At 36.7% G+C, this 12,489-nt stretch overlaps 1 protein-coding gene across 4 annotated transcripts in view; it reads left to right on the forward strand.

Moving 5' to 3' along the window:
• The window catches only part of ncoa5 (nuclear receptor coactivator 5), a 40,133-nt gene that overhangs the window by 14,075 nt on the left and 13,569 nt on the right, over positions 1-12,489 (forward strand). For 2 of the 4 annotated variants that reach the window (XM_059980423.1, XM_059980425.1), the window contains 4 exons: positions 374-481; positions 1,154-1,220; positions 3,333-3,473; positions 10,450-10,568. In XM_059980423.1, coding sequence (XP_059836406.1) covers positions 374-481; positions 1,154-1,220; positions 3,333-3,473; positions 10,450-10,568 — 435 coding nt within the window. The remainder of the gene's footprint in view (positions 1-373; positions 482-1,153; positions 1,221-3,332; positions 3,474-10,449; positions 10,569-12,489) is intronic. The other 2 variants (XM_059980424.1, XM_059980426.1) reach the window with 1 other exon arrangement.

Below are 12,489 nucleotides of genomic sequence, written 5' to 3' on the forward strand. Positions count from 1 at the left end.
TTCAAAAAGTTCTGAACAGTCGAGGTTTTGTGGATTTTCTTAACAACACCATTGATTTTGATGGCTAATTACAACAAGTAGGCTTCATTCTGGTGTTGTCTGGAGCTATCATATTAGAAGATGAGATCTTGTTCGCAACATTTGGAATTCTCCCTTCTATATATGGGAAATTTTGCCTGACCAAGTGAACATTTTGAAGAAGTAATGGACTTCGTCATCATTTCTGTTGACCTTCTGTGAACTAGACATTGCCAGTTTAACTTGCAAGTGTCAAGGGAAGTAATTTTGCTCTATTGAATGGAGATTTTTGAACATCTGGAATTTTTCCATCCCACAGGTATGTACATTTTCATTAACAACATTAATTTTGCAGCTTTGTCAATGCACCATGGATTTGGGTTTGTGCAGTTTGATCGTGTTGAGGATGCTAAAGCTGCCGTGCAAGGAGAGAACGATCGAATGTGTAGAGGGTACAGATTAGGTAAGAACTTGAGATAACTGCAAATATATACTATGAATGCGATGGGATTTACAAGCATTAAAAATCATTTTTTTTATAAAGGACTGTATTGCTTAACAGTTTGCCATTGCTCAATTTATTCTGGTTCCCTGTGCATTAGTGTATCAGCCCATATTTTCAAATAAATGGATTTGAAAGCGTGGATGTTGATGTGTTAACACTAGTTTTGGCATGTTTGGCATCTTTAGTGTGCTCACTGTGGTAATCCAGAATTTATTCTGAATGAGGTAACATTACGCCAGACCATCAATCCAACTAATTGTATTTTTGTGATCAAGATAGTGGAATTTTATGTTCCAGAGATTTTCAAACTGTTCATTTATCCAAAACATGGGTATGAAGATCTGCAATACCTTTTCTCTTAATCTTTGATGGAGCACTCTTCTTATTTGACTCCATTTTCCAAGCTACTGAAAAGTGTAATATTTTCCACAAAAAAAAACTGTAGTTTGGAGTACATAATCCAGATGCAAGTTCGTGATCACTTGTCCGAAATTCATCTGTAAGCTATTTGCCTTACACTTGAAATAATTCTTCTGGTAATAAACATTCACGTAAATCTTGTCGGGTATGTTTACTTTCAAGTCTGTTATGTTTTTGTTTTGTACAAATTGGTTGGTTGATTCTTTTCAGATGTTAATATGGCAGCTGATCGAAGAAATTCGAATAAATCTGCACGGAGACAGAGTCCTCCGAGAAGGTAATAACACTTGTGCATCTTTTTATCACGAAGACAAGACTATTTGCCAATGATGGGATGAAGGTCGTCTCTTGTTAAAGCAGCGTATTAAAATCCTGAAATTGCCCAATTTGTATGGGGAGTTGTGAATTTGCTTTTTAAAGTGGCTGTTCCACCTTTGCGTTGAAGTAAGTTACACAAATCTTTATTAAGGATACTTGTTCGTTTTTGGCGTGTCAGTTGTACATTTTGCTAGTTACAATAAAGTATGATTGTAGCATAAATGCTTATGTATGTCAAGATGTAAATTAGTATTTATACAAAATCTAATAAAAGTTGGTGCATTTTGAAATGAATTGCAGCTTGCAGTGAATTTTCCAACTGTACTTTGGAGTGTTAACTGCAGCATGGTTCCCAGTGATTCTTGTTTGCATCCTTCCGTCACACATCACTACACATCTTGTTTGCTGTTCCTTCAAAGTATCATTTGTGCATTCGTTTACACATTTTGGCTTTTATTGCCATGTCTAGTGAGGTAAGTATCAGAATGGAAAAGGATGAGGGCGAAAGAGGCTGATTTGGAGCTGGCAATAATTAGTTATTGCTATTCTCTGCTTCTGTTGCCAAATGGTTCTACAGTCTTCTTCTGCTGTATGGTGACATAGAGCTTGGTACCGGAAAGGTTTGAAAGCTGCTCTAATGCCATGACAGTCGATTCATTTGGAATTACTGTTTCATCGATTCGTCACTGGTTTCAATTGTCTTGAAGTTTCAGTCTTCGTGAGGTCTGTTTGGAGATACTGCTATCTATTCTCTTCTTGTAGGATTACTGCCTGATATGGCAAGGCAACTGTTGGTCCATTAGCTATACTATATGTCCACCATCATTCACTTTGTGTGAACTTGGACCCAAAAGTATGGAATATGGAATTTCTAGAATGCTGATTACTTGAGGAATTGTTTCATTTAAGCAAACTGTTTGTATAGATGGACAGATAGATTTCATCATCGAAGATTCTTGGATGGCTCTTTTTCCGGTTCCTGCCCATTATCATTTTTGCTCTCTGCCTCTTTTGCTTGTTTGCTTCCTTTGCTTATTTTATAACATGCTGATGGAAGGTAAGTAGCAGACGATTAGCACAAGATTTCAACGAGTAGGATGGATATTTCAGTTTCACTGACTTCTAAGGAATTTAAACATGGATCTCTGAAAAGGTGAGCAAGAAAAGCTGGAACTGGAGTCACCGGAACTGTTGGAAAATGAGCTGATTAACTGGAACATTGGCATATACTGTAGAAGGTTTGTCTACATTTCCATTGCGAAACACCAAATGGGACAAATAAAACTTCAGGAAATGACTAAATGTATTAATTATCAATAGTTATGCTAAAACTGAATCAATCTTAGACTTTCCGATTTATGCTGACTGTAAACCTAAATAACTAACTATTCCAGTGAGATTCCTCAGTTATACAAAACAGCATGCAATTCAACTATTGACCAGTTATGTTCATACTTGTACAAAGAGGGTTTCTTTTGTGCTTAGCTCATTGCTGGGTAGTATTTATATTTTCCCTGTTTCCATCCATCAGCTCTCCTCTCCCCTCTTCACCCCTGCATGTTAAATGTTACAATTCACAAAACCTTGAGTATTAAAGCTGCACAATTTAAAACAAGTGTTGGGGTCTCAAGTGATGCCTAGAAACAATGTAAAAATAGCCCAACTTGATTTGTTTTTGTTGTTGTTACTCAGAATGTTTTCATATACTGTGAAGTGCACAATGTCTATAATGATACTTCAGTTAAAAATAACAAACGACAAATGGGGATGGAGATTGGGAACAAGATCAGAGTCAATTAAAAACTGAATTGATTCGATTAAAGATATAGCAAGCACTAACCTGACGTAATTTTATGATGCTTCAAGGTCATCTGTTATTTAACCTTCATTAACCTCAAGGCATCTTGTGACTTTGAACATTGTTTTGGTATTCAATGAATTTTGCATCATTGACGACATCAAGTTCTTTGGATTCAAATATGAATTTTCAGTAGATTTAAGCTGAGTATGAGAATTACAGCAAAAGGACTTTTTCAACAATATGCTTATTCTATTTATCTGCTTTCGTTAGAGATCCATTTGCCTTTGGTGATGAACGTGATGTAAGACGTGATCGCTCCCCACTCAGGCCTACAAGGGATGAACGTGATGCAAGAGATCCTCTGTATGATCGATACAGGGATACCAGAGACCCCAGGGACTCTAGCTACAGGTAAAATTATTGAAGTGAAAACTGCTTAGGTACTCATGTCAGGCAGCACCTGGAGAGGCCTGAGATTTCTATATCTCCTTGGAGTGACTGAGGATGAGAGGTGACCTGATAGAGGTGTATAAGATGATGAGGGGTTTTGATCGTGTGGATAGCCAGAGGCTTTTTCCCATGGCTGAAATGGCTAACAGGAGGGGGCATAGTTTTAAGGTGCTTGGAAATAGGTACTGAGGGCATGTGAAGGGTAAGTTTTTCATTAGCATGATTTTCAGCTGATTTTCAATAATCAAAAGAGCAACCTGTGATTTCAAGTTGACTAATCTTTCCATGTTTAAATCAGGTAGTCACTTAAAATGGCCAATGCACTACAATCATTAAGCATTTATGATCTCATTTAGAAGTTATTGATTTTAATATACTTGAATGCTTCATTAGCTTGGCCAGGCACACCCACAGGCGCAATAAGTTTGGAGATCATACATGGCCCTTAGGCAATGAAGTACTATTAAACTGTAGAATGTCACATAAAGGTTGCTCATGTGATAACAATCTCTGTAATAGGGAGAAGAGGAGAGACCTAGCCAAGGCAGTAAATTGACTGGGCCATTGAATATTTTGATTTTCATCGAAAATTACTTCAAATTGTGCAATGAAAAATACTGATTTGGTGCTTAAAATTTACTGACCACCCTATCAATTAAGTTACTGATGGTTAATTTCAGAGTGAGCAGAATTACCCAGGGATTTAGTTGGGTATTTGTACAGAGCAAGACTTGAATTGAGTATAGTTGTAGCATACTGAAATAATGAACATGACAGTAAAATCTCAAGTTATCGAATGTTCTAAGGATTTCATTCTCTTCCATTTTATCTGTTTTCTTGATTGGAAGTGGGTATCATGCTGGAACTTTAAATGAGGAGTAACTTGCTTATGATTTTGCAAATACTACTGTTTATAGTTTCCTGTTGGGATTGTGATGTATTTTCTGTTTTAAGTCAGTATTTTATCTGCACAAAATAGTCAATTATGTTGATGGTGTAATTTTGTTAATGCAAGCAAGTATAAATCTTGTCACTGATGTCCTAAATTTTATAATTTGTATTAAACGATGCTAGGAAGTTTTCATTCATTAAGCAAAAATTAATTGTATGCATTCATTTTAAGATCTTGCATAGAGATTTAAGAAATTGTACAGCAATATGCCTGCTTATTGCTCCCAGTCAAGAGCCAAGTCTTAAGACTTTGATAGTAGTTCTACCACTCAACAAGATGTTGGCCTAGATTTCATTCCCCTTGTGTGATCTTGGAACCATTTCCATTTACTAAACTCTGACAGCAATTTATGCTGTCATAAGATTTGGCATAGAGCAAATATCTCTTAACTCAAGTGAGTCATGTTTCCTGTACTGAGTCCTAAGATAAAATTGATATTGCACCTCAAGAGTTCATATGTTCAATGGCAAACTGCTATTTTTTTTATTCCTAATTTCCACACATAGATTTTTTCATTGGTTCAGCTGATTCTTCTGATTAGTTCTTCTCATTCTTCCAGCATAAATGTTCTGCATTAGCTTACAGCCACTAGATGTTTTAAATGTTCATTTTTGGCTTTAGTGTCCATTGCTAACTACTGATCATCTCAATGCATAAACCATTCAATTATTCCTGCCTTATGTTACACCCTTAAATTCTGGATGTTTTTCTTTTGCAATGCATTGAACTCGTGTTCTGGAACTGGTTTTTACAAGTATTCTAATTTGTATATCAAGTCCACTTTGAGTAAGCAATTTATGATGAAATTGCGTAAGGCTGGATATACTGATTGTAGCTTTCATTGTAGTTTTGCCCAATGAGTTATCTTACCACTCCTAGCGTAAATGGATAATTGTATTTCTGACCCACACTTAATGATTTTGAAACAGCTTCTTCCCCTCAGCCATGAATGAGATTGCTGATTACTACTCATTATTCCTTTGCACTGTATTTATTTTGTAATTAGTTATAATTCTTTTGTCTTTGCACTATACTGATGAAGTACAACTAATTTCACATCATGTAAGTCAGTGATATAATCTATTTCTGATTCTGAGCATTGTGATAATAATACATAGGAAGTTAGATATGAATTCTCAAGTATAATAGTCATTGGATCTGAGTATATCACCATCTACTTGCTAGTTACCTTATGTTGTTACGCTAAAAAAATGTTAATCTTATTTGTACTAGAGTTGTGACCATTTTGATTATTAAGGTTCTACTCCAGTTTTGTGCATAGTAGTTAATCTCCTGTCTTCATCCCAATCTACCTCCCACTCCACCATCTTACCAGGGAAAGTAAAAGCATCAAGGCACCAATCTTGGTTTACCATTGATTGGATTGCTTTGGAACCCAGAATTTATTCTGATAATGTCAAGGTCTAATAACCCATTTGTTTCTAATTTGTCTTAAGCAGAGATCCAGAAAGTAGCATTTCCGATTTCCGTAGTGCATATTCCAAGATTTGAAGTAAATTTTATTATCAAAGTACATGTATGTCACCATATACCACCCTGAGATTTATTTTCTTCTGGGCGTACTCAATAAATCTATAGAATAATAACCATAACCGAACCATTGAAAGACTGCCCAACTAGGGTGTTCAGCCAGAGCGCAGAAGACAAAAAACTGCAAATACAAAAAGAAGAAATAATAATAAAATAATAATCTGATAATAGATTACATAATTCTAAAGAAGCCCAACAGAAAAGCAGAAATCTTTCATGCTGCTGTGTTGAGTACCAAAAGGCATTTGACGGTCCCACACTCATGGTTAATAGTTCTTAGTATTTATATAAACTACACCTAATACTTGTGGAATTCCTGCAACACCTACTGACGTACTGTAATAACCAAAAGAGGACAGCCAGCATTAATCAGAATAGACAGGCATTTTTTCGAGGCGGCTCTCTAAGTTGACTATGGTTCTGTTTGGCATTAAACCCTCTTTCTAATGTATTAAATTGGGCAAAAATTGGGTTTCAAATCAGTAACAATGAAATGAGCTGTACCTTAACACGCCTTTTATACTCATGTTGTGAAATTATATACTACTCCATCAGTTAACCTAAAGCAATTAATTCAAATAGAACTATTTTCAAAAGACATAAGCATGAACATTAAACAAAGAAGGGTGCATTAGAACTAATAGAATACAAAACAGTGCAGCAGAATACAATATGACTGATGGATGAATATGAAATATGTAAGTATCTGAGATATCAACAAGGGAAGAAAACAGGCCACAGCATGATAAAGGAAAAACTTCTGACAGAATTTACTTTGTGGCTTAAGAACATCTGCCGAACAGCTCATCAGCAAAAATTCAACAAGGCAATAACCACTTTTGCAATACCTATATTAGTATATTCTTTTGACATAATATCTTGGTCTAAAACCAATCTGGAGAATTTACAAAGAAAAATAACTGAAATGACAATTCAGAAAATATTATGTACATTTGAATGTGCTTAGATTAACACTTACCTAAAATGGAAGGGGGAAGAGGAATAACAGACATTAAAAATCAACACAACAGTCAAATAGAACTTCAAAGGATATACTTTCATCAGTGACTGGAATCAGCTCTATATGCAAACGTATGCAATTCTGATAAGTATACACCTCTAAAGTTAAATGAGACCACAACCCAGAAAAGTGAAGACATTATCACTGTTGAAGAAAAAAATAATGGAAGAGAATGATCCTTCATGGAAGACATCCCCATGATTTGAGCAGACTAGATGTTGATAAGGATGCATTGAATGCTTGGCTCCAATTTGGAGACCTCTTCCCAGAAACAGAAGGTTTCCTTGTGGCAATACAGGACCATGTGATTAACAAATAAATTCAAAATATATAATAAAAGACCAAAAAATTCAAGATGATAAATGAAGAAAGTGCCAAGGAAAAACCAGAAACAATCCAACACATTACAGGATCTTGTAGCAGTTTAACACAGTCTGATTATTTACAAAGGCACAAACAACATAATTCATCAGAAGCTTTCTTTAAAATACAAACTCATAAATGAAATCACACCTTATTATAAATACAAGCCTGATTCAGTTTTAAAATCAGAATACCACAAATTATGTTATGACTGATCAGTTATTACAGATAGAAAAAAATCCATAATAACTATCCAAATATAATACAGAATAAACAAGCAACTTGGTTACATGTGTATGGAATGGCTATATCTATTAAATAACAGATCTCAGTAAGTGAAAAACACCAGAAATGTGCTGAATTAAGAGGAAATTGGAAGACTTCAGAACATGACAAGGTACAGGTAGTCCCTGAGTTACGAACGTCCGACTTAATGGACAACTTGTACTTACAAACTGAGGAAGGAGAATGCCTTCCGCCATTTTAAGTTGTTGCCATTGACACTGTGTTGAGTGTTTAACTTTGTTTTTGGCTTAAATTTTTCTTAGTAAGATTCACCCTGAACCCCCACCCCCAGTCGGCTGGTGGCGCAGTCAGATCAGCACAGGGGTAGAGAATGGAGGTTGCTGAGTTCGATTTAATGACAGACCGCTCCTGTGCTGGGTTGGTGCCGATCCAGTGACTCCTGTACCATTTGTGCCAGGTTGATCTGGAGCTCGCAACTCGACCTCGTTTAAAAAAAAAACACTGCTACCTCCAGTTTAAATTCCCACGCAGAATATTGTGGTGGATTAAATGCCCCAAACCCAGCACAGCCCCCTCTTGTCCCATTTAACCTGTCTCAGTGCGGTGCAGTTTAGGACCTGGAAATCAGTGCAGTGGTCCTTAGGACCCGATGATGCTCGGGAACCAGAGGAGCTTGGGGGCCCGCTGCCCACAGTAGCTGTTCCATTGATGGGAAATGATCGTGATTGAAAATAAAGTGGAAATAATAAAGTGTTTGGGTCATTGGAAAAGCGTTAAGCTGCAGTTGGTCAATGATCAGAACAATTATAAAGGATAACAGATGAAGTGAGAATAATGGAGCATCTGAAAGGCCCTGTCCCGATGAAAGCTGCAATTATTACTAAGCAATGCAGTGGTTTAATTATTGGAATACATACTTAAGTGTTTTATATGCATAAAAAGGTAAAATGTATACTAAGACAAACGTTTGACTAACTGACACTAAATAATTCTGGATGTACTTGTTCCGACTTTGGTACAAATCCGATCTAAAGACGGACTCAGGAATGGAACTCGTATGCAACCTGGGGACTGCATTGTCCAGATATCTACAACTGGTGACATCCCAAAGGCACTACACAATAGAATTAAACAATTAGGGCTACACAGAAATATATATGTAAATCTTCAGAAAGCCGTAATATTAAACACCTCTAGAATAGTCCGAAAGTTCCTAGCAGTTGATAAATGAGCATGCTTGGCTATGCCCGCACCTTAAGTTTTACCAGCTTGAGCTCAGAAAAGATGCAAAGAAAATAAATAATAATAAAAAATAAGGAATAAATATTGAGAACATGAAATGAAGAGTTATTGAAACTGAGTCCTTCAGTTGTGGGAATATTTTCTTGTGGTGTGAGTCTTGAGACTCTTCTACCTTCCCGATGGCAGCAGTAAGAAGAGAGCATGTCCTGGGTAGTGGAGGTCCCTGATAAATGGTGCTGCTTTTCTGTGACACATTTCATGTAGATGTGCTTTACCTGTAATGGACTGGGCTGTCACTCTTTTTGTAGGATTTTCTGTTCAAGGGCATAAGTGCTTCCATATCAGACTACGACAGTCAACATACTCTCGTATATACATCTATAGAAGTTTGCCAAAGTTTTAGATGCTATGCCAAATCTCCACAAACGAAGTAAGAGGCGCTGCCATGCTTTCTTCATAATAGCACTTGTGTGCTAGGCCCAGGACAGGTCCTCCGAATTATAACACCTAGGAATTTGACATGTATTTCTATAATAAATTTATATAAGATGCTCTCAGATTTATTTGCTGATACCTGGCTAGTAATTTCATGCCAAATGATGAAAACTTCTTACTGTTTGTTAAGCTTATGTGACATTTATTCTATCACAGTTGGAGTCTGTAGATGAGTAATCTGGATCCCTGAGCTATATGATCCAGACATCTGGTAATTGGAGGATTTGTAATGCTAACTAGATAAATCAGGCATTGAATTATAATGTGAATAATCATGATTATGAGGGGAAAAAGCTGTCTTGTTCATTGATGATCCTTTAATGAAAACCTCAATTTGTATATGCCTCTAGAGAAAGCATGGTAATGTAATAAAGCCAGGTGTGTGTTAATACAGAAAATGTTGGAAATATTCTTTAAATCAGGTAGCAACCACAGAAAGAGAAAGATAGTATTTCAGAGAGACAGTATGCTTCATTTCTATCCTGCATTTATTACATCTGCAATATTTTATATGTTTCCATCCTCTACAAATTATTCAACAAAGACATTCACCCTGCAGTCTTACTTATTTACACTTGGGACCAGTGCCAAAATTGGGAGAGCTGTCTTTCAGAAGCAGAAACCTGGGGCTTATTACAAACCTACAATGTCAACAGCCAGCAAGAGAAAACGGTAGAAGACGGGAAGGAACATTTCTTGCCATGAAATAATAGATTTAATAGTTAAGGTCAGAATGTCAAAATGATGCGGTGTGCTACTTGACAGTACTGTAAAATTGTTCTTCATTTTATGTTACTATATTAAATGGAGTTTTTTTTTAAGTGGTAAAGCATAATCTCTTGATAATGTGTTGTTATTTCTTAACAAAATTGGTGCAAGTGGAATGATTGAGCAAGCAATAACAATTGTATTAAATGTGTGAAGGACTTTACTTTGTAATTTTGTTCAGTGGGTTTTCTTATAAACAAATGGCAACAAAACCTCAGTTACAGGAATTCTTAAACATTTTAATCTTTGTGATATATTACAATGTGTTTCATGTAATTTAATATCTCTTTGCACTGCAGGCGCGATGAAGTTTATGACCGCTATTACCGCTATGATGATATTTTGCGCAGGAAGGAGGAGCCATATCTGGATAGATTCCGTGAGCCATGGGATCCCAGAGCACCTCGGGATGTTGATGGTAAATAATGGGATATCGTTTGATAATGTTGCATGCAAAGAACAAATTAATTGAATCTTCAGCTAATACTGAGATTTCAAAAAAACATATTTTGCATGAATTTTGGTGAATTCAATACAGGTTACGAACATCTGACTTACAAACCGAGGAAGGAGAATGCTGTCCGCTATTTTAAGTCACTGTTGTTAACACTGTTGAATGTGTAACTTTGCATTTGGCTTAAATTTTTCTTAGCACGATTCACCCTGAACCCACCCCCCTTTTCCAGTCGGCTGGTGGCGCAGTGAGATCAGTGCCGCACTCGAGAACTGAGGTTCTCGAGTTTGATCCAGTGACAGGCCGCTCCCGAACACGCTCTCCATCCATGCCGGGTTGATGTCGAGCTCGCAACTTGATCTCGTAAAAAAAGCAGTGCCACCTCCAGTTTAAATTCCCATGCGGAATATTCTGGAGGATCAAGTACCCAAACCCAGCACAGCTTGTCCCATTTAACCTGTCTCAGTGCGGTGCAGTTTAGGACCTGGGAAATCAGAGCGGTGGTAACTTAGGACCCGACAATGCTCGAGCCGGAGGAGCTTGGGGCTCGCCGCCCACAGTGTTTCTGTTCCATTGATGGGAAACTATCATGATTGAAAATAAAGTGGAAATAATAAAGCGTTTGGAAAGAGGTGAAACGTCACCGGTTATTGGAAAAGCATTAGGCTACAGTTGGTCAATGATCGGAACAATTTTAAAGGATAAAGTGAGAATAATGGAGCATGTGACAGGCTCTGCCCCTGTGAAAGCTACAATTATTACTAAGCAATGCATTGGTTTAATTATTGGAATACATACATTTTTAAGTGTTTTATATGCATAGGAAGGTTTATATATACTAAGGCAAGCATTTGACTAACTACCGCTAAATGATACCGGATGTACTTGTTCCGACTTGCATACAAATCCGACTTAAAGACAGATCAGGAACGGAACTCATTTGTAACCCAGAGACTGTCTGTATTGGGAAATCTGAAACTGTTATATCATTATTTTGGACTGTATTTCCTCCTCAACCTGTGGGTTGATATTTTTAATATTTAATATGGGTTCTAATATTTTTAATCATTAGTTGTCTGCTAAAGTATTTCTGCTGTCCCATTTTAAAAAATGGTAATATTTGCTTGCAAAATATTTTAATGTTCCAGCCCTACTTGACAATTCAGAAGATCTTCTAATAACTGACTTACTCATCAAGATGATGGTGTTCAGTGATGATGGTGGTGATATGTCCAGCTCCATGGTTATTCCAGTAAAGGGCATTTCTGTCAAGCTTGGTTTTAGCATCTATAAATGTTTTATCTACATTGGTTGATTAGTGCGATTCATAAAGTGTACTATCTATATTGCTTGTCACATCTGTTAATGAACATTGTAAAAATTATTTATCCACTGTGGTTATGCTAACTGATACACCTAAAGAGAGTGGGATGAAACAAACTCGGTGCAGGTGGGAGGTTGGCAAGGTGGCACTTACTGAAGTAGCAATGAGCTGTCTTGATTCAAGTTAGAAATTATAAATGCTTCAGAATGACCTATTTACATCACAAACCACAGGTCAAGATATGTAAGCGGACAGAATATAACTGGAAAAAGTAGCTTTTGTGGAATGATGGCTTTTTTACCCAGACTCCCAAGCAACAGAAAATTATTTGTTAGCATCCATATAGTTGCAACCTCTAATAATACAAAGGCCAGAAATTGCTCCTCACAACATCATATCTTACTTGTCTGGAATTGTGTGAGGTGATATGGATGTGGGGGTGAAATTTTGGGTATTTTGAGCTGGTGAGAGACTGTTAAGTTGGGACTTTGAAAATGAGATAGTGTTGGGGAGAGAAGACATGAAGACATTTTCTGGAGGCTTGAGATGTAAGATGAAGAA

This window comes from Hypanus sabinus, chromosome 9 (assembly GCF_030144855.1).
Source record: "Hypanus sabinus isolate sHypSab1 chromosome 9, sHypSab1.hap1, whole genome shotgun sequence".
NCBI classification, from domain to species: domain Eukaryota; kingdom Metazoa; phylum Chordata; class Chondrichthyes; order Myliobatiformes; family Dasyatidae; genus Hypanus; species Hypanus sabinus.